The 23,606-nt window shown below is 35.1% G+C and overlaps 1 protein-coding gene across 6 annotated transcripts in view; it reads left to right on the top strand.

Annotated features, from left to right (window-relative positions):
• The first annotated feature begins 2,633 nt into the window (after positions 1-2,633).
• LOC123533590 (sphingomyelin phosphodiesterase 4-like) overlaps positions 2,634-23,606 on the top strand; it is a 44,891-nt gene continuing 23,918 nt past the window's right edge. Inside the window, exons 1-9 of one of the 6 annotated variants that reach the window (XM_045315292.2) lie at positions 2,634-2,758; positions 7,902-7,985; positions 8,649-8,864; positions 11,605-11,701; positions 12,449-12,671; positions 13,166-13,325; positions 16,558-16,626; positions 17,760-17,810; positions 21,543-21,560. In XM_045315292.2, coding sequence (XP_045171227.2) covers positions 2,714-2,758; positions 7,902-7,985; positions 8,649-8,864; positions 11,605-11,701; positions 12,449-12,671; positions 13,166-13,325; positions 16,558-16,626; positions 17,760-17,810; positions 21,543-21,560 — 963 coding nt within the window. In that variant the 5' untranslated portion in view covers positions 2,634-2,713. Of the gene's footprint in view, positions 2,759-7,480; positions 7,544-7,901; positions 7,986-8,648; positions 8,865-11,604; positions 11,702-12,448; positions 12,672-13,165; positions 13,326-16,557; positions 16,627-17,759; positions 17,811-21,542; positions 21,561-23,606 lie in introns of those variants that run through there. The other 5 variants (XM_053519391.1, XM_045315294.2, XM_045315293.2 and 2 more) reach the window with 5 other exon arrangements.

The following is a 23,606-nucleotide window of genomic DNA, read 5'->3' as shown; positions in this document are numbered from 1 at the left end:
AATCATAAACTCCCAGTAGAAGTTGGGCGGTACGATGGTATCCCGTTTAACGAAAGAAAGTGCACACTGTGTACCTCGAATCAAACCGGCACTGAGAGACATTATTTATTTCATTGTAATTTTTTCGAAAGACAAAGAGAAATTTTCATACAAAACGCAGCATTTTCCCAAAGACGCGACCTTACTCTAAAATCGCTATTAGGATCGAAGAACGCTCTAGTCTTAAAACATTTAGTAAAACTCCTTGACGTTATTATGAAACAGTTCAAGAGATAATCCCAACGCCTCCTTTCTACTTTTTTTACATTTCTATATTCTGTGATTATCATCAATATTAAGTAATTTCATATTTCTAACTCACTAACATAGTATACATGTAATTATTCTACTGCCTTACAACTGAAATATTTATGTTCAAAAGATGTCACTTACATGTACATATTTATCCGTAACTCGCATCTTCGTACACATGTTTAAGTATTAAATCCGTCAGTGTTCTATATAAAGCATTAGTTAAACACATTTTTGTTATTTACATTTTTGCTCTATTTTATGAATGACATTCCTTTCAGTTGTGAAAAGACAAACACGAAATCCTCGTTATCCACGTGCAGAACTAATCAATTCTCCTAACCGCTTAAAACAAATATCTCACATATTATCCATGTAAATATAACAGAACTGTTACAGTTATAATTATTTTATAATTGAAAAATGTTTACAGCTTTTCCATAGAATATTTTCATTTATATATATAATATACACTTTAATATAAAGGTACTACTTTTCTCGGCGAATTGACGGTGAGTTTCGGTTATATTACAGGCGCGTATATATCGCACCCCTATACTAAATGTCCCCCCCCCTCACGATATATATATTTAAATATCTTTTTGTTGAAATTGATTTTAGTATTATATACAAGAGTTTCTAACTATTTATTAGTAAATGAACCCCTGCTCTCCATTTACTTGATGAATACTTAATACTGAAAGTGAATTTCAAGTTTCCTATGTAAATGTCTATTGATGTTGTTACTATTAATTTTGTTAACAGTACTTCTTGTGCCGGAACCATTCTATTGTTTATGTTAATCTTTACTATGATATATATCCATGTTGTATTGTAAAATGCCTGGATGAAATAAAAGAATATGTTCTGTTCTGTTCTGTTAATAATAACCCTTATATAACTGCCGACTTAAAAAAATCAATCAATTCTGTTGTAAAATCGTTGTATAGGAACGATTATTATTGTGTTAACTTGTTTGAAATAATGGAATTGTCGTGAAAAATCTTTTAAAAAAAATAACCACATAACAAATATTTGTGCTAAATCACTGACACGCAATGGAGGCAAAGTGCGCAATGGAAACATTCTATTAGGAGCGATAACTTGATTTAAAAAAATACCCCCAGCTACAGTTTTCTGTTTAAAATAGTTTTACTTAATTTATTATCGGTAAATAATATTGCAATAAAATGATAGATATATCATAATTATAACTTTAACGAATTTTAATAACCCTTTTATTGCTTTGTCTACAAATAAACTGCCGACTAATTAAGGTGTATAACTGAATTATCAGGATTATCACACCTATGCTAACTGATTAAATCACGCATCTGGTAAGTACTTCACGCTATTTTAATTGGTTACATCAAGAAAGAGCGCAGTGTGTAAATATTATATATTTTTTGTTTATATGTACCATACTATTGTTATTAAACATATCATTTTATATTTCTTATCTTATCTGTATAAAGATGTATTAAGATTTACATGTTTTTGCCATTTTTTTCTTTTAAATATGATTCTTCCTTTTTACAATTGATATTAAACTAGTAGACTTTTAGCATGCTTTTATAGTGAGTTTCAAATTCACGTGTTTGTATGTTTAACATATAATTTATAACCTTTTTGGGAAAATTGTTTAGAGAAATAAAACTATTAACGTAGTATTGTATAATGCCATAGGTGAAATAAAGTTATCTGTATGTCTGTCTGTCTGTCTATCTATATTTTTTTCAAAATGTTAAATTATGGGTTCGAATCTTTCTAGAATCAAATGTTTGTGTATATTGTTCTAACGTAATTTATTTGTTTAAGTTCAGTTGTTTTGAACTTTGTCTGTACTTCAGGAAATATTGATATAGAAAAAATATTTTATGATTGTTATTAAGTTAAAAAAAGACTTAGAGCCGCGCATATATGACATATATTATATGTTTAAAAATGTATGAAATCTAAATGTTTTTACTATGTTTTCATCGCATTGTTTGTTTTAAATATATTATTTCTGTTTAAGAAAAAAATGAAATTAAACTGCATTTACGATTTACAGCGTGTTGTAAATGATTACTTTCAAATCTATTAAATTCATGTTTGTATATTTTTAACATCATATATATATCATTCAAATACGTTTAAACTTAGTATAAATATATAAAAAATAACATGTAAAAATATATAATTATTTGATGTTTGTGTTTCCCTTTTTAGTTATTATTATTTAATTACCCTTACAATGATATTTCCTTTAAATAAATAATCATTCCTAAAAAAAAATTGACTCCATTGCGCACTTTACTTCCATTTCGCACCATTGCGCACTTTATCTCCATTGCGCACTATAGGCGTACCCCTTGTATTCTATTGGATTATGTAGTGTGTAATTTATTTTTTGATTGGCTGAGCTTTTGTAAAGTGAAAGATGGCTGCTTCCACAAACTTTTCTTCTTCCCCGTCTACAATTTGGGTATATATTGTCACCTTTTTAGGTTTAAAATTGAAAGACTATAGCTTAAATGCATTATACTTAAATATACCGCTAAAGTGCATTCTATCCGTGTCTTCACGCACTTGTTGTTTCAAGATTTTTGTCATTGATCTCTACTTTCGGTTTTCACTTGTGGCAAGTTGTGCCAGGAGAGCCTCATTGATAACATGTTTTCCAACCAACACTGTTTTAGTTATACGGAGGATTTCAAGAATGAGTCATAAGTCTCTCGTAGCTGTCACCATATCAGTAGCAGACATGACATAATTTGGAAGTGCAACAACCAGCATAAAACCTATGTGATTCATGTGCACACAAGTTTTAAAAACCCGAGGCTACAACAGGCCCCATAAAAGTCACAAATTAGCTATATAGCTAAATCTAGCTATATATATCACGAAACAGCTGTAAAATCAGTTTCAATTGTTCAACATATGTCAGTATAAAATAATATGAAAGTAGGTGCTACCTAAAAGGCAGAGCTCCCATGAAAAATCACCAGTGCCCGTTAAAAATTAAAGGAGTGGTGCTGGAATTATCTAGAATTATGGATTCGTTTAGGAAGTTTATGTTCTTTAGATCTATTAAAATTATTAATGATAATTCATGATTTCTGAATGCATGTTTTAGACTGCGTCAAGATTAATTCTCGACATGTGAAAACTCTACAAATATTCTGTATATAATCAAAAGAAGGTTTGGTATAGATTAACATCTGCACCAAGATAAAGAAAAAAAAACGTATTTGAATAATTTCTGTTATTCTTATTAAAACGCACTGCATCAACAATTTTACATAACTTATTATCATACTGGAAACCAGTCACAAAATGATAACTGCTTCTAATTGAAAAGCTTGAACTTTGAAAATTTCAAACCTAACAGAATCTCATTAGGCCAATAGCCAAAGGAATTCTGTGTCTTTGTGTGTGAATGTTGGGCAATGAGGACTTAATGTAAAAAGTTAATGTTCCAATTCCAAATTTAATTACAATAGACTTTAGTTATACAATATTTTCAAAACTCATAATAATACAAAAAAAATGAAATAAAAAATAAAAATTAAAAAAAAAATCTGGTCTAGGTGAGGTTCGAACTCACAACCTCTGGATTACAACGCGAACTCGCTAACCACTACACCATGTCGAGTTATGATGTCATGAGACAAGGCCATAATTAAAAATTTGTTTGTTTGCAGTGCTCCGACCGACCCATCAAAATCGTCCCGACCCAAAAAATTTTTTAGGCAGTTCAGGGGGGAAATTTTTTTTTTATATATGTTTTGATCCTTTCTGATGCAAAATGCACTTTCAGCAGACGTTTTCCTTTTCGTATTTAAATATACAGCAGATTATTCAGCGTTTAGTGTACGCGACCATATTGCCGTCTTCGCACGTGTTTCGGAAGTCACAAGTTCTGATCCAAGTGAGAAAGTCGCTCAGACATCTTTACTTAGTCTTACGGTGACCTATGTATATTTGATAAACAGTTTTCCAATAAACAAATGTTTCGGCGGTATATGACCTGTTTGTGTAGGTTCGCCGTAAATCCCAACATTCTTTTAATAAACAATGTCGTCTGACACAACGCCACGGACCTGACCAATAAGTCAGTCAACATGACCACGGTCCAAAAATTTATTCTGATTTTCTGTTGATTAGTTTCAACATTCAAAAGTTTATAAATTAAACAGACATCTGAATTTTTTATCATGCACCAGAATAATCCGCAACTTGAATGATAACTATTCACATTTTTATGTATTAATTGAGACCTTGTTCGAACACGTAATAAAGCCACATACCTCAATTTTTTTTTGTAAATCCTAATTTTCCTTTCCTTGCAAACATGATTTCACTTTTAAATCCCAGTTTTATCCGACACATTTGGTGACAAAATTGCATAAACATCTTGAAAAATACAGTGGCACTTGTCGGCTAAGTTCAAAGGAAACACGCGAATCGGCATTTGGCCTTTGATGTAAGATGAAAGGAAGCAGTTTGACAGCTAAATGTTGTGATGGGTGTGATGTAATTTGACCTAATTCTACAAGTACAATTTGTGTATTACCTAATACACTTTGATTTAAAAGGACTGAGATGATTTATGGATTTGCAATTTAAGTGCTGTGAACTTCGTTTCTTGTTCCTTACTTAAAGGAACTAAATCATAATATGACATACTTCAGCTTGTGTTTAAAAGTGAAGCCTTTCAATTTTAAAGCCTTAATTTTCACTAAAATGGAGACTGAAAATTAATCATGAGAAGCTCCACAGCTGGTCACAATCACCCTCTTCTACACAGACCTGTATTCAAAGGGTTGGGGGTGGAGGGGTTGGGAGGCCTATATGCTGCTCCCCTGCCCCAAGTTGCCTGAGAAGTTACCTTTATCTAACAAAGTTGAACATGTATCAGAACCCCCATTTCAAACTTGTATTTAAAAAATATTCTGGAATTCGATCTTCTATACCTACTGCCAAATTTTGGACTGTAATGTGGATTTCATATGCAACATCATTTCCTGTGTATAAATAATATCAGTGCACGCAAAATTTAGACAAAAATGAACAGTTGCCATCATTTCATTCCTAACAAAGATGAAACACAGGCCATCATTTCATTCTTATCAAAAGATGTAACAGATGCCACTATTATTTTCATTCCTACCAAAAGATGTAACAGAGGGCACCATTTCATTTCAGTTTTCTTTCATCAAAAAGGGCACTATTTCATTCATAGAGGTAGCATAGGCGGCCCTTTCATTACTGTCAAAAGAAGTACCAGAGGCCACTATTTCATTCCTGTCAAAAACTGTTACTGAGGCCGCTATTTCATTCCTGTCAAGAGATTTAACAGAGGCCACAATTTCATTAATATATTTTTAACATTTCCAGGGGGATGGCAGCAAACATTCTTCTTTGCCTACCTTCCCCACCCCCATCTCGCCAAAAACAGGTTGGACAGCTTAGGCCTGTATCCAGATTACTCAAAACTTAGACCAAAATGCAACAAAGGCCATTATTTTATACACTAAGGGTCTGACAGCATCTGCATGGTCAGAACAACTGTCCTGTAAAAGGATTTAAGGAATGAGGGTTCAGAGTGTCCAGATCGTTCGTTGCATTCTGGGTCTATATCCAAAGTACTGTCATTCAGTTTCAATTTTGATTAATTATAAAATGAAAGATCTGGTTTAATAAATGTCTACATGCAAGTTTGTGCTCTGTGAAATTCCTGGTAGAATTTGTCTGCCATGTATGTTCTTACTCTCTGAAATTCATGAATATGTTTCAATGTCTGCTGAGAAAATTTGTGTACATTGACTTTACAAAAAAAAAAAAAAAAAAAAAAAAAAATCCCTACCTACCTACCCACTCCTAAAAATCTGGGTCGGAGCACTGCAAACAAACAATTTTTTAATTACGGCCCAAACATAAGTATATATGATAAAGTTCAGTAATGGCAGCGTGACAAAAGTCGTTTCAAACTGAAAATATTGTGTTTTATTTCTTTTTTTCTTCGTAGAAAATGTATTTAGCATTAATTTCTTATTATCAAACGCTCATTTTCATTTTTATTCAATATTCAAAGCAGTAAGCCAGACGCTTTTGTCAACCGTAAACAGTAAGCGTCTACTGACGTCTTTACTGATTAATTACTATGTGCATAGTGTACTTGAAAAAATCCGAACAACACCGATTCCAAAAAGTACCACAATTTTCAACTTGATAGTATACACAGTTAGATCTCTCTATTCATTTTATTTTTCATACGTTTAACCGTAATGCGACGCTCTGCTATTATTATCCCATTCAAACCGTTTATGAGACAAAAGACAATCACAAAGAACGGAGAGCTATGCAGTTTTCAGTTCCAATACATGTTGTGAATTTATGCGAAAAGTCATTACTAAATTTGTCTTATGCTACGATGATTCTCACAAGTGAAACATTCACAAATGATTTATTGCAAAATACTGCTGCATTTAATGAAAATATGACCGTAAAGATCTTGGTTTTTTAATTGCTATTGTCTTTCATCTTATAAACCATTTGGATGTGATTATGACCTTTTTGCATTTGATTTTGACATATTTTGCATTATTGCTTTCGGTTTTATAGCTACTTCTAACTACATATATGTAGCTAGGTTTAGCTATATAGCTAATTTGTGACTTTTCTGGGACCTGTACAATGCACATGTAAAAAATCTAAGAGAAAATACATTGTTTATCCATAATGAAGAGAAATTCAAGTCGCCCAATCTCAGTTTGGGTCCACACGCACTAATTACCAGGACTGTTGTCAATTTGCAAGTTGTCCAAATGAGTTGAATTTACTCATCGATGGCATAATTTAAGCACCACCTACTTCAGGTACTTGTGAGATTTTTGCGATAACAGTGAAAGCGAATCAAATTATTTGTAGCGCTAGACGCAGTTGTATTTGGTCAATCAGTGGCCAGGGGTTCCATTTGACCCGGGACTCTGGGTCCGTACCAGGGAGATGTTCAAATGACGCTCAAAGGACCCGGCATGATACTTGAAGATGCCTGTGCATCACTCGGGACCCGGGGGCGTTTCCTTTGATAATCCTTTCTCTTATCATTCATTTCCTACAGTAAAACTGGGTCCACGATAACTCGTGTATTCTAAATAAACACTAGCGGTCATGCAAGTCTTCAGTACACTTATAATGGTATGCATGATGTAAGCAGTAAGGGATGGAAGGCAGAGTTAAACCACTGTTGACAGGCGGTCACAAGGTGGGACTTAATGTCTAATGTTAGCAGTAAATTTCCAATTATGTTTCACGCTTAGCTAATTTAGGGTTGTATACAGATGTTGATGATTTGCATGTGTTTGGCGACAGATTAAAGGTGCCGCTGGTCATTCATTTTAATTGAGTAGGGATTACAAACAAAGAAGTTTATTATGGGTTACATTAAGTGAGAAGTCCTTTTGTCTTTAAGATGCACTGTTGTAGGTAAGGTCATTCTAAATTTGTATTTCAAAGTGTAAACAAATTGTCAGATTGACTGCATTTTCAGTACATGATATTGTGAATAATTTGCTGTAACTTTAACATCATTTATTACCATGCATTTATTGGCTTTTTTTCAGTCAAAGTTTCAACTAGCATATGGGAGGCCACTTAATCAGAGATGTCCAGAATTGGAACAACTGATCAACAATTCAAGCAATAAGGTATGTCTGTGTAGCATGTGTAGTCTTGTCTCTGTATTTCAGCTATGCTAGATGACTGTTTCTTGGACCTTTAACAAGTACTTTTCCCTATAAATTGTAAGTGATTGTGGAGGTTGATGTTTATTACACTATTATGGCATGCACAGGCTTCTCATCAGGAAATTGGGAAGAGGTCTAAAATGGGAAATTAACGTGATTATTGCCAATTTTGGTAAAAGGCATTAGATTGAACCAGGGCAGTTATTGCCAAAATTAAGTGGTTTCCAAATATGAAATCAATAAGCTTGTTTAATTTAGTCATTATTTTTAGGGAAAAAAACATTTGGGGAAGTTCCTGTGCAGCATTATAGAAATTTGACAGCAAGCCATTTACTAAACTTGTTGTTTATTACCTGACAATGGCTGACATTATAAATTTTTCTATGTAATATTGTTTCTTTTTATAGTCTTAGCTTTTGAACTATAGGCCAATCAGTAACATTAACTATAGATTAAGCAACAATTTACATTAGGAATTACGTAATAATAATTTAGATATTAAGGAAGAAATCTTTCCTTTAACATAAAAACATGCTTAGTGTCCAACATTCAGTTGCTACAATGTATATTTCTACTCCTTTCATATACAGAAAATTGTTTAAAATCGTTTCTTTCTTATTGAAGGATTTGAGCAGTATATTACCGGGACTGTTGGAGAACATATTTGGATCCAGTGCTGAGCCGGGATGGGGACTGGATACGATAACAAAATCCCAGCCACACAGTGACTATGATACTGTCATGAGGTTTCTGGGGCCAGAAGGGCCACTGCTGAAACTTGTGTGCCATCTTCAGACAGACGTTTACCTCATGTACGAGTTCCCATTTGCAAACCTTCCTGTAAGTACTTTAGTTAAGGCAGACAGTATGCCAGGTGGCAGTTAACTTGCAGGAAAAAAAGCCACACATTAATTTTTAGATAATTTGCAGTGAGATATGTAAAAGAGGCTATGACGTGAAATATTGTACTTGCCTCATGTCTCAGTATGAAGGGTACAAGACAACCAGTCTAACTCTTACCCTGCTATGTTTCTAAAATGGACTACTCTATCTTTCAATTTGGACATTACTATTTATAGTGCATAGGGATATTCACTGAAGATTTACTGACTGAACAGTTGGCCCAGACAGCTGTGAAATTACTGAAATAGTTTTGGGAAATAAAGTAAACTTCAAACAAACAAAAACAAATATTGTCCTTGTAGAAGTAGTCTTTGTTTATTACAGTTTCACCTGTACTGGAAGGGTCAACCATATTTGTCTAATGAAACGCATATACAGACAATGAATACCATTGTTTCTGATTCCTGTTTTTAGCTCACCTGTCACATAGTGACAAGGTGAGCTTTTGTGATCACGCAGCGTCCGTCGTCCGTCATCCGTGCATGCGTTCGTCCGTCCGTCCGTCCCTAAACTTTTGCTTGTGACCACTCTAGAGGTCACATTTTTTGTGGGATCTTTATAAAAGTTGGTCAGAATGTTCATCTTGATGATATCTAGGTCAAGTTCGAAACTGGGTCATGTGCCTTCAAAAACTAGGTCAGTAGGTCTAAAAATAGAAAAACCTTGTGACCTCTCTAGAGGCCATATATTTCACAAGAGCTTCATGAAAACTGGTCAGAATGTTCACCTTGATAATATCTAGGTCAAGTTCGAAACTGGGTCACGTACCATCAAAAACTAGGTCAGTAGGTCTAAAAATAGAAAAACCTTGTGACCTCTCTAGAGGCCATTTATTTCACAAGATTTTCATGGAAATTTGTCAGAACGTTCACCTTGATGAAATCTAGGTCAAGTTCGAATCTGGGTCACGTGCCATCAAAAACTAGGTCAGTAGGTCAAATAATAGAAAAACCTTGTGACCTCTCTAGAGGCCATATTTTTCATGGGATCTGTATGAAAGTCGGTCTGAATGTTCATCTTGATGATATCTAGGTCAAGTTCGAAACTGGTTCACGTGCGGTCAAAAACTAGGTCAGAAGGTCTTAAAATAGAAAAACTTTGTGACCTCTTTAGAGGCCATATATTTCATGAGATCTTCATGAAAATTGGTCAGAATGTTTACCTTGATGAAATCTAGGTCAAGTTCGCAAGTGGGTCACGTGCCATCAAAATCTAGGTCAATAGGTCAAATAATAGAAAAACCTTGTGACCTCTCTAAAGGCCATATTTTTCATGGGATCTGTATGAAAGTTGGTCTGAATGTTCATCTTGATGATATCTAGGTCAAGTTCGAAACAGGGTCATGTGCGGTCAAAAACTAGGTCAGTAGATCTAAAAATAGAAAAACCTTGTGACTTCTCTAGAGGCCATACTTTTTAATGGATCTTCATAAAAATTGGTCAGAATGTTCATCTTGATGATATTTAGATCAAGTTCGCAAGTGGGTCACGTGCCATCAAAAAGTAGGTCAGTAGGTCAAATAATGAAAAAACACTGTGACCTCTCTAGAGGCCATATTTTTCATGAGATCTGTATGAAAGTTTGTCTGAATGTTTATCTTGATGATATATAGGTCAAGTTTGAACTGGGTCAACTGCGATCAAAAACTAGGTCAGTAGGTCTTGAAATAGAAAAACCTTTTGACCTCTCTAGAGGCCATACCCTTGAATGGATCTTCATGAAAATTGGTCAGAATGTTAACCTTGATGATATCTAGGTCAAGTTTGAAACTGGGTCACGTGCGTTAAAAAACTAGGTCAGTAGGTCAAATAATAAAAAAAAACCTTGTGACCTCTCTAGAGGCCATACTTTTCATGGGATCTGTATGAAAGATGGTCTGAATGTTCATCTTGATGATATCTAGATCAAGTTTTAAACTGGGTCAACTGCTATCAAAAACTAGGTCTGTAGGTCTAAAATTATTAAAATCTTTTGACCTCTCTCGAGGCCATATTTTTTAATGGATCTTCATGAAAATTGATCTGAATGTTCACCTTGATGATATCTAGGTCAGTTTCGAAACTGGGTCACGTGCAGTCAAAATATAGGCCAGTAGGTATTAAAATAGAAAAACCTTGTGACCTCTCTAGAGGCCATATTTTTCATGAGATCATCTTGAAAATTAGTGAGAATGTTCACCTTGATGATATCTAGGTAAAGTTAAAAACAGGGTCACGTACCTTCGAAAACTAGGTCAATAGGTCAAATAATAGAAAAACCTTGTTACCTCTCTAGAGACCATATTTTTCAATGGATCTTCATGAAAATTGGTCAGAATTTTTATCTTAATAATATCTAAGTCAGGTTTAAAACTGGGTCACATGACCTCAAAAACTAGGTCACTATGTCAAATAATAGAAAAAACAACGTCATACTCAAAACTGGGTCATGTGGGAAGAGGTGAGCGATTCAGGACCATCATGGTCCTCTTGTTTAATGCCAGGCACCAGGCAGGTAGGCAATTGGTAACATGACTGTTATTGAACTAGCTGACTTGAGCCTTTCACCTCATGATTGCAGGGTAGGTGGCTCATCTATATGGCCACCCAGCTTGTTTGTTTGTTTTATCTTTGATATACTGTTTGAAAACAACTTCAGTTGACCAGCATCTATTACATTTCATAACTTTTTTTTTCAGAGCCCGACAAGACATATGATAGAGGAAGGAAGCTTGCCAATGTTTTATGTGAACAAACTACAGTTTCAGAGCTACACTAAACCAGTTCTCAGGCTTGGTAAGGCCCTCTTACTCAACTGTTTTTTTCATTTCCTCTGACACAGAGATTATGAAAAATTTCTTCCAAGTTAGCAAGAACCGAATACAAGTAACACACCATGCTAAAAAACTCCAGGAATGGTAGTAGAAATGTTTGGGCATTTCTATTTCTTGAGAAATTATCTATTTTTAGGTGAAATTTGAACAGATGTCAGTATGACAGTAGAAGTGGACTATACAAAATTGATCACAATAAAATCCCAATTGAGCTTAGGGAGAGGCGTTTTGTCTGGTATTGAGAGGTCCATAGAGCAGTCCTTAAATTTGCAGCTAAACCTGTTGAAAAGATACCTCTGAACAGGAAACACCTGGCTTTAAATGCCTGTACTTCCTATTTTAACATCTACAGTGTAATTTAACCTGTGAATAAAAACCACCTGCGAGTAAAGACCACTTTTTGTCTACCTCTAGAGTGGATTTAGATTTGGTTTAGAGACAGATTTTGTTTGGAGGGGAATTAGGTTTAGAGAGAGATTTGTTAGAGGTGGGATTTGATTCAGAGAGAATTTTGTTTGAGAGGAATTTGGTATAGGGAATGATCATGCTTAGAGAGGGAAATTTCTGTAAGTGAGTTAACTTGTTAAGAGAGTGATTTTGTACAGAGAGAGATCTGGAGAGAGATCTGGTTAAGAGAGGAGCTAGAGTTTCTGCTATAATCAAAATAAAACATTGATTAAAGGTTCAAATAATTTGCATTTACTTTCAGGGGCATTTGAGCTGTACTTGTTTTACTTTTCTGTGGCTCTTGTCTCGCATCAGTGGCAGATGAAATCGCTGAACTGGAACAATATGACAGAAGTTGTCTACCCTTGTCTCCTTGACAAATACCTGGACTACTTCTTACCTCTAAATAAGAAGAGTCTTCCAAAGTTCCCACAATCCATTAGTACTGCGGTTAGAAGTCCCATGATGCAGCAGACACCAACAAGGTAAATGGTCATCTATAGTGTTGCAATCAAACTTTGTTTACTCTCTTGTGTTTAGTTTACAGTGATATTAAATAGGTATGCTTTAAGATGAATTTCAAAATTTGAAACAGATCTGTAGTATATGCCAATTAGTAACTGTTTGATAACTTGACATCAGAAATTAAAAAAAAAAAACTCTTCAAGTTTTGACCTTAGACCAGTGAAATTTAGTGTTGAACAAAAGCACAAAGTATTGGAGTTGTGTAATAACCGTATGCAAATACCGAGTCATAAATACCAAAAGTAAGTCATAAATACCGAAAGTCATAGAAATATTTTGAGAATGACATGCAGTAAGGTTAAATGCCTTCTATAGCGCACCTGATTGTTGTATGTGACTAACACTAAATTCTTTCTGTTTTATGCCTGAATTTTATAATATGACTGAGGCCAAATTCCTCATATATTACACTTGATTTTTGTAATGTGACGTAAGATTTAATTTTGTTTTGCAGTCAGAAGCACTCACCTGGAAGCGGGGCACACACTAGGTCAAGGTCACGACTAGGTCTTCTTAAGGCAAATCTACTTACCACACAGAAACCACATGGTCAAAGTTCACCTGTAACTGAAAAAGTAGAGGGAGACATTTGGTGGTCTGAAACCTTTGTGCAGGTAAATTACTAACTTTTCTGTTATAATTATAATACAGTCAAACTTTGCTCACTTGATAATTCAAACACCACTCTTCGCTTGAACTCGTCAACGAGTCACAGCAAAATCCCGATATAATGTATTTCATCCAATGCCTCGAACTTCAGATAATTCGAACAAATTTTGCCGGACCCATCGAGTTTGAGCGAACAAAGTTTGACTGTAGAATATTACTTTGTTGTTTCAAGAAATTTGCTTTGATTCTTTGTAAAGTCTAGGCAAAACAAATTGAAATTGAAACAAATTGGAAATAAAAGTGAAAGTGTATGTGGGAGCATTGAAGTTTGGCAAATCTGTTATGTAGTAAAGTTTGATATTTACAGATTGAAAGGTTGAGCTTACATTTACAAGAGGTAAAGTTTGCCCCATAAGATTGTTAGCAAGATTAAATGTGAACTGTATGAAAGACGAGGAAGAACAGAAATTTTTGTAACTGAAAAATGTTTGTTTACAGTGTTCACACAGACCTTGAAAAGTCATTGAATTTTAATGCTAGCCCTTGAATTTGAAAACTGCTTGAAAATGACTAAAGCCTTACAAAACCTGAAAAGGTACTTGAATTTTAAAGAAGTTGATTGACTTTTAGCCAGAACTCCTTGAAATGTTTTTCTTTCAGCAACTTGGGTAGTAGGAAGGATGAATAAAAAGAAATAGAAAAATGGAGATAATTTGAAAGAAAATAATGGAAAATTGTTATCCTCCGCCAAAAGTAGAGGGATATATAGTTTTAGCGTTATTTGTCCATCTGTCATCTGAAACCATATCTATGACATGGTAAGGAGTATTTACCAGGTAGATAAAACATGGTAGAAATATTAACTGCTGTAGGGAAATGCCACCCTGCAAGTTTAGGTCAGATTGCTTGAGTAAGACAAGATTTATGGCCCTTTGTACATGAACATATAGAGTTTTATTCCAAGGTCAAGATCATTGTTACTAAAAATGGAAAAGTGTTTTCTAAACAGACCAAAATCTGGTAAATAGGTAGCTTTCATAGAGTCTGGTAGTCTGTTAAGAAGCAGTCATTTGCAATTTATACAGAATGCAATTTTTACAACAACAATAATTTTTTGGGAATATAATGGATAAAAATTATCATTACTAAGATTTCAAGTTGAAAAGTAAAAGTTAGTACTTTTAACATTTTGCCTGCTGGCGGCAAGTTATTCTGCCTTTGCGACCAGTGCAGACCAAGATCATCCGTGCAGTCTGATCATGGTCTGCACTGTTCGCTATTCAGTCAGTAAATTTTCAGTGCACACCCCTTTGAATAATAAGTGGTACTGCCCAAACTGAATGATGGACCTGTCCATTTTAGGAATTTAGCAGGCTAAAGGTTAAAAGCCCTTGAATTTTGCCTCATAGGATATGTATGAACCCTGATTTATCTGTTTTTTGTTTGATAAGTAGAAACAAATACAAGGTTATATGAAATGTTTGTTTATTTATGAGACAACACAGAGATAGGCATCGCTTGTGAAACCCTGTAATTTTGTACAATACATGCCAAATGGTTTACATTTCACATTTTTTCAACCAGGTTTTCAACGAAAACCTGAGTTATTAGATTGGGGTAGATGTCGGTCGGGCGGGCGGGCGGCGGCGGCGGCGGCGTCAAACTGGTGTTCCCGGTCAATAACTTTTGTTTCGGTAAAGATATTTGAATAAAACTTGGTATGTATGTAGCTTATATCAAGACAAAGGCTGGGATTGATTTTGGGGTTTCTGGGGTCAAGGTCAAGGTCACTGTTACTTAAAATAGAAAAAGGGTTTCCGGTCAATAACTTTTGTTTCGGTAAAGATATTTTAATAAAACTTGGTACGTATGTAGCTTATATCAAGACAAAGGCTGGGATTGATTTTGGGGTTTTTGGGGTCAAGGTCAAGGTCACTGTTACTTAAAATAGAAAAAGGGTTTCCGGTCAATAACTTTTGTTTCGGTAAAGATATTTGAATAAAACATGGTATGTTTGTAGCTTATATCAAGACAAAGGCTGGGATTGATTTTGGGGTTTCTGGGGTCAAGGTCAAGGTCACTGTTACTTAAAAGAGAAAAAGGGTTTCCGGTCAATAACTTTTGTTTCGGTAAAGATATTTGAATAATACTTGGTATGTATGTAGCTTATATCAAGACAAAGGCTGGGATTGATTTTGGGGTTTCTGGGGTCAAGGTCAAGGTCACTGTTACTTAAAATAGAAAAAGGGTTTCCGGTCAATAACTTAACTTAGGAATGAGCTATCATGATGAAACTTGGTGTATAGAAAACTTACATAAAGTTGTAGCTTGGATTGATTTTGGGGTTTCTGGGATCAAGGTCAAGGTCATTGTTACTAAAAATAGGGTTAGGTTAGGGTTAGGGTTAGCATATCTTCTACATGCATGGAGGGATTTTGATGAAAGTTGGCACAATTGTTCACCATCATGAGACGGAGTGTCATGCGCAAGAACCAGGTCCCTAGGTCTAAGGTCAAGGTCACAGAGGTCAAAGGATACAAGAATGAAAAGTTTGTCCGGAGCATATCTTCTTCATGCATAGAGGGATTTTGATGTAACTTGGCACAATTATACACCATCATGAGACGAAGTGTCTTGCACAGTTCCATTCTTTAGAATTACTTCCCTTTGTTGTTACTATAAATAGCTTATATTGTAACTTTTTCATTACTAGACGTAGGGAAAAATCGAGACCACTTTTCTGTAGTACAACATGCATGTTACATCCAATTTTGAGGTGTATTTTGACCAATCTCTACCTGGTAAGGATTTCTGTGTGGACTTACAATTTTTTTTTTTGTATTTTTTTTTTTTTTTTTTTTTTTTTTTTAAGATAAACTAACCTTAGTTGTTACTATAAATAACTTAAATTGTAACTTTTTTATAATTGACCGTAGGGAAAAACCAAGACCACTTTTCTGTGGTACAACATAGTTGTTACTTTCTAATTTTAGGTGTATTTTAAGGTATCTCTACCTGGTAAGGGTTTTTTTTGTGGACTTAGAAAAACAAAAGAATTACAATGATTACTAAACAACCACAAAATTAAAATTACATCTGCAAATACAGGTGCTAGAGTAAAGAAATTTGCTGTGACGGGCGTATATTGTGACATTCTGGCACTCTTGTTTATTCTTATGAAAAGTGTTGAAAACCTGGTTTCGTGGCATTGACGCGTTTCTTGTTTTGTTTGTACAGATCTTAGCAGAATTTTGGTTGAACCAGAATGCTCTGGACATTGAGAGGGGCATATCACCACAAAACCTGGTAAGTGGGGTTCTTACTCATACCTGACATGTCTCGCAAGGTCATTTCACCCAAATGAGGTTAAATTCAAATAGTGATCTATATATGGTATAGCTACCATTTTGTTCCAGCCGGATTCAGAACATATATTGGGTGTTTAGTGATATTTAGTAATCTTTACTGGACTGTGATATTTATTAACCAGGTTTTCAATGAAGAGTTATTAGATTGGGGTATGTCGTTGGTCGGGCGGGCAGGCGGCGTCAAACTGGTGTTTCCGGTCAATAAGTTTTGTTTCGGTAAAGATATTTGAATAAAACTTGGTATGTATGTAGCTTATATCAAGACAAAGGCTGGGATTGATTTTTGGGGTCAAGGTCACTGTTACTTAAAATAGAAAAAGGGTTTCTGGTCAGTAACTTAACTTAGGAATGAGCTATCATGATGAAACTTGGTGTATAGAAAACTTATATAAAGTTGTAGCTAGGGATTGATTTTGGGGTTTCTGGGATCAAGGTCAAGGTCATTGTTACTAAAAATAGGGTTAGGGTTAGGTTAGGGTTAAGGTTAGGGTAAGGGTTGTGCTTTAAAGTGGTGCACTGTGATTCAGTATACTTTTTTATTCTTATGAAAAGTGTTGAAAACCTGGTTTTGTGGCATTGCCACGTTTCTTGTTAATATTTACTGGACTTTTGAATTATTTTACATGCACTGAGAATGCTTTGCAGCATTTTGTTTCAACAGGGAAAATACGTTAGAATTATTTGTAGGTACGAATGTCTTATATTTACATGAAATACAAGACAAGGTGGAAATAAACCCTAAATACAATTCATTTGCAATTAACGCACTGGTGTGATAGCGAAAATTAACCACTTTTATTGATGCTAATGTTGTTACGTTTTTTTTGTGAGAAATTTTGGAAAGTAGATCTATATATTTATTTATATTGGAAATGTGACGAATCAGTTATGAAATCTGCCATAAAGTAATTCAAACCAGAACATTACATTCAGAACTGGCTAGGTATACCCATAGATATTATCTTAATTGTATAAAGTATGGCAGTCATTGATCAGCATTTAAAAAAAGTTAAGGTATATAGACTAAATATTGATTATATATTAAACTGATGTTCTCCTGTGATATTGTAGAGTAGATCATGGTCTAGTTACCATCTGTCTGAATCCTTTATGCCATTCTATGTGAGTATAGATGTACATGTACATTATGCATTGCAAGCCTTAGTTGTATTTTATATACCCATTTTATATCATTTTAGTATCTGAGATGCTTTGAACATTTACCTGATTGTAAATATTTCAAATTTTGAGAAAATGTGGGAATCATGCTTTACATGTCACACACCATGATATCATATTGCTAAGAAAGCATGTAATATACTTGCTTTAATATATATTTGGAAAATTAATTGCTGATAATGCTTTTAGTAAATATATGAGCCGCGCCATGAGAAAACCAACCTAGTGCGTTTGCAACCAGCATCCGCGCAGTCTGGTCAGGATCCATGCTGTTCACTAACGGTTTCTCTAATTGCAATAGGCTTTGAAAGCGAACAGCATGGATCCTGACCAGATTGCGCGGATGTGCAGGCTGGTCTGGATCCATGCTGGTCGCAAAGCCACTATGTTGGTTTTCTCATGGCGCGGCTCATATTTTCTCTTCTTGCTACTACTAAAAAACATCCTTATATTTGGCTAGAAATACAACATGGTGGTAACTGCATAAATTTGGATGGTTCAATGCATTTTTACAGTCATTTGCCTTTGTTGATTTGATTTCTGAAAAGTTTTGCATGTGTTTTTATGCCCTAAATGTTAGAGATCCAGGAGGCATATAGTGTTTGAACTGCATGTCCATCCGTCTGTCATCCCATCCATCACACTTTCTTTTGTACTCAGCTTGTCCAGTTTTCATCAGATTTAAATGAAACTTGGTATGCTTCATCAAGGTGAAGTGGATGTGCACATATTGTATGCACTTCCATGTCTATTTTTTTTTTTTTTTTTTAGTTATCCCCTTTTTTTTGGACTTAACCATATTTCAACTATATTCTGTATTTTGTGTACTTAACACTCATAGTTTCCATCTAAGTCAACTGAAACTTTGTATCAATCATCAACATGAAGAGGATTTGTACATACTGTTATGAATTTCATGTTGTTGTTGTTGTTTTATGCCCCCGAAGGGCGGCATATTAGTTTTCAACTGTCCATCGGTTCGTTCGTTTGTTTGTTTGTCACAACGTTAACTTTTTGCATGAAGGTACTTTACTCGTGAACCACTGCACCCAGGACCTTCATACTTCACATGCTGATAGTACTTATTGAGTACACGACCCCTACTGACTTTGGGGTCACCAGGTCAAAGGTCAAGGTCACAGGGGCCAATGTTAACTTTTTGCATGAAGGCACTTTACTCGCGAACCACTGCACCCAGGACCTTCTAACTTCACGTGCTGATAGTACTTATTGAGTACACGACCCCTATTGACTTTGGGGTCACCAGGTCAAAGGTCAAGGCACTGCCTGGGCATTTGTCACCATTAGTGACAGCTCTTGTTTTTTGGTAGTTTGCCCCTTTCTTTTTAACACTGTATTTCCATCAATCCTTTCCAGGGGGTCCATCAATCTTTTCCAGGGGGCATGTGTCATAGAATGTTGACATCTTTTTTATTTTTTATCATCCTTTTGTCAACTTTAGTGTTTAATTCAACTTTATATAATAATTTGTTGAATTATTTGTGATATATCTATGATTTTATATTGTTTCTTATATATAAACATCTCATGTTGTTCAGTTATGAGAAGATTTTTCCTGTATCTTTTGAAATAAATAGTGTTTCTAATATTTTTGGACATTGAAAATAATTGACACGAAGGTGGGCTTGCTTCACTCAGCTTAATGCTTAAGAATTTATTACCTTTTCACATGACAATACAGTGTGATATCATATTGATTCAGAAAAAGGATAACTGTTTTGGCAACTTTTAGAAAAGTTACCATATGACTGAAATTGTGTTAGTGTGATTTTAAACCCATCCCCTTCAAAAAAATGATAAACATTAAAAGTATCTAATCTAGGACTGGTGTTTGACTTTTATCCAGTTTTACGTATTTTTATAGGGGAGGGTACATAGATTTGCCCTTGTGCTAACATTTGGATACTTAGGTGGCTATAATAGGTAACTGTAATTTTTCATTGATGTCATTCATTCCGTAAGCTCTTACATGGCTATTTATTTTGGGCTAAAAGAACAATAGAGAGAACAAAAGGATAGCCACATAAGCATCTGTTTGTAAAGAAGTCCATGTGTATGTCCATCCATCCGTCCATCCTTATGTATTTGTGGCGTGCATATCTCAAAAAGGATTAGACCCAGACTCAGACTAAGTAAACATCTCAGGATTTTCATTCAGCATGTGAAGTTGTGCACCTGATATTTTAATTGGGAATTCACACTGAGTTATGGCCCTTGACTTAGTCAAAATATGCATAAAAAGGGCCTATAAGTTTGTGATGTTTGTATCTCAAAAAGTATTTGACCTAGGATTATGAAACATCATAGGATTATCATTCAGCCTGTGAAGTTCTACACCTGGGGTTTTGTTTGAGATTTCACTCAGCCAGATCAGAGTTATGCCTCTTGACTTAGTCGAAAATATGTGTAAAAGGGCATAAAAGTTTGTGACACCTATCTATGTCTTAAAACATATTTGTCCAAGGGTCATGAAACAATAATAGCATTATTATTCAGCATGTTAAGTTGTGCTCCTGGGGTGTTGTTTGGGATATCTGTCTGTCAGACTAGAGCTATGGCCCTTTATGTAGTCAAAATATGCATAAATGGCATACAAGTTTGTATTGCACGTATTTGACACATATTTTGACTTACAGTCATAAAACTTTAGAGGATTGTTATATAGCATGTGAAGTTGTGTACTTTGTGTTTTGTTTAGGATTTGACTCAGCCAGACTAGAGTTATGGCCTTTGTGAAAAATACACATTAAGTGTTTAAAAGTTTGTGTTGGATATATCTTAAGATATTTCACCTAGAATTTACAATGACAGAAAGTAGGGGCAGCAGTGTAATATGGATACACATCTAGTTATAAATAACTGCATGAACCTCCCACATAGATCACAGTAGCTTGTGTGTAAGATGGAGTTAACCACCACTGGCGAAAACACCAGAAACCCTGCAAACAGTGTACAAAAATAAGTTATCTATTTGAGCAGAAATTCTACTTTTAACCAGCTTGAAATCTCAGACAAATGTCAGTATATGATAATTTTGAAAATGGAGGAAATAGATTTTTGATAAATTTTAGTGACTTCTTGAGAGTGTTGTATAAATATTGCCTGACATTGGATCACTCCGTTTTCACTTTATCACCCTGATTACAATTGCTGACACAAAAATGCATTTTCTGAATTTTAAAACTTTGACAAGTCTTAAAAGTTTATACATTTTTGTAAAAAAATCAATTTTTCTTTAATTTCCGAAAATTTCCTTTATTTCATGGAAATGAGAAAAGATTTTGTTCTAGTTCTGCACATGTCAGTATAGAATTTCAGAATTTTAAAAGGTGATGAAATAATATCATTCATATAAAAATGTAATTAGGTGGTATATGATTGTAATTTTGGTGCCGCTGGCTTGATAGATAGCATGATATTATACATGAATATGTCATCTAGTGTTTTTAATACTTCGTATTCCAACTCATAAGAATAAGAAAATTAATTTAAAGATAATGGACCCCTAATGACATTGGTTAATTTCTGTATGATTATGTACACTTGTTATGTAATTTGGCATACTTTGGATTTTAGTGTAGCTGAATGCACAAGTTCACACTTAGATCGTGTCTTGAAATAACTTAATAAAGAATTGATATTATGCTCCACTAGCATGCTGGAACGGGACTGGTAAGTGGATATATCAGGAGTACTTATCTGTGGTGTTGGAAATTCCTGGTGTTGTTGTTGCTACAGTCAATATTGTTTGCTTAGTTTATACTAAATTTAGCTTGATTGTGATGAAAGCTTTGAGGTTATTTGAACCACTGTAGAGTCTGTTTCCTGGAAAAAGCAGTACTGGTGTCATAAGAGAAGGTGTAGTTTTGACCCAAGTGGGGCTTGAACCCATGACCCTTAGGTTGAGCGAACTGACACCTAAACCATGAAACCACTGTCCACTTTAACTTTGAATGGAATTTACAAGAAATATTAAAATGAAATTCATCCTTGACTGTTGCCTGTAAGAGATGGTTAAGTTTGAAGAACAGATGGTTAATTTTGGTCGAATCTTCAACATTCAAATTGATTCCCTCTCAAAAAAGTCATAATAAGGAAATATTAAATCCATAGTTCAGTGTAGACAAAAAAAATTATTAATCCCCAGCCGTGGCGGAGGGATTATAGGAATGGTCTGCGTCCGTCCTTCTGTCCGTCCGTCCGTCTTTCCGTCCATCCTTCCGTCCTTCCGTCCGTAACAAAATCGTGTCCGGTCCATATCTCCTAAACCCCTTGTAGGATTTTCATGAAACTTGAGTCAAATGATCACTTCATCAAGACGATGTGCAGAACCCATGAGTCAGCCTTGTCGGTTCAAGGTCAAGGTCACAACTCAAGGTCAAAGGTTTTAGCCTGCCATTTTGTGTCCGCTCTATATCTCCTAAACCCCTTGAAGGAATTTTATAAAACTTGGGTCAAATGATCACCTCATCAAGACGATGTGCAGAACCCATGAGTCAGCCATGCTGGCTCAAGGTCAAGGTCACAACTCAAGGTCAAAGGTTTGAGCCTTCCATTTTGTGTCCGCTCTATATCTCTTAAACCCCTTGAAGGAATTTTATAAAACTTGGGTCAAATGATCACCTCATCAAGACGATGTGCAGAACCCATGAGTCAGTCATGCCGGCTCAAGGTCAAGGTCACAACTTAGGGTCAAAGGTTTGAACCTTCCATTTTGTGTCCGCTCTATATCTCCTAAACCCCATGAAGGCTTTTCATCAAACTTGGGTCGAACGATCACCTCATCAAGGCGATGTGCAGAACTTATGAGTCAGCCATGTCGGCTCAAGGTCAAGGTCACAACTGAAGGTCAAAGGTTTGAGCCTTCCATTTCGTGTCCGCTCAATATCTCCTAAACCCCTTGAAGGAATTTATAAAACTTGGGTCAAATGATTACCTCATCAGAACGATGTTCAGAAATTATGAGTCAACCATGCCAGCTCAAGGTCAAGGTCACAACTAAGGGTCGAAGGTTTGAGCCTTCCATTTGGTGTCCACTCTGTATCTCCTTAACCCCTTGAAGGATTTTCATCAAACTTGGGTCAAATGATCACCTCATCAAGAACTCATGAGTCAGCCATGTCAACTCAAGGTCAAGGTCACAACTCAAGGTCAAAGGTTTCAACTCTATATCTCCTAAACCCCAAGAAGGATTTTCATGAAACTTTGGTCAAATGATCACCTCATCAAGACGTTGTGCAGAATTCATGAGTCAGCCATGTCAGTTCAAGGTCAAGGTCACAGCTAAAATCAAAGGTTTTACCCTTTCACTAGCCATAGCAGTGGCGGGGGATTTAGCTGTCTTTCAGACTGCCTTGTTATATCTTAATGTGAAGGTGCATATATTTCTTTACTGTGACACCTTTTAATTTCATGGGCACAATATTTAGTGATTTTTGGTAAAAAAGGGTGTTTCTTAGGGATATGAAAATGGCTATTTCTCTTGGGTATGAGTTTGTGGATGAATTTCAACTTTTGCATCTGAAATAAATGGGAAATTTACTTGTTTACTGGGATTTTAATTTGTGGATTGACCCAACCATAAAATCCACAAAAATTAGTCCTCCACATATATTTAGGATTTCACAATATTCCTGCACAATTTTACATGTTTTGAATTATGGTTTTGAAAAGAATTTTGACTATTCATACATTCTTCCCCATTCAAGTGTTGTTCTG

Source organism: Mercenaria mercenaria, chromosome 12, assembly GCF_021730395.1.
Source record: "Mercenaria mercenaria strain notata chromosome 12, MADL_Memer_1, whole genome shotgun sequence".
NCBI lineage: Eukaryota > Metazoa > Mollusca > Bivalvia > Venerida > Veneridae > Mercenaria > Mercenaria mercenaria.
The sequence above is the reverse complement of the archived record's forward strand: the minus strand, read 5'-3'. Positions and strand labels throughout refer to the sequence as shown.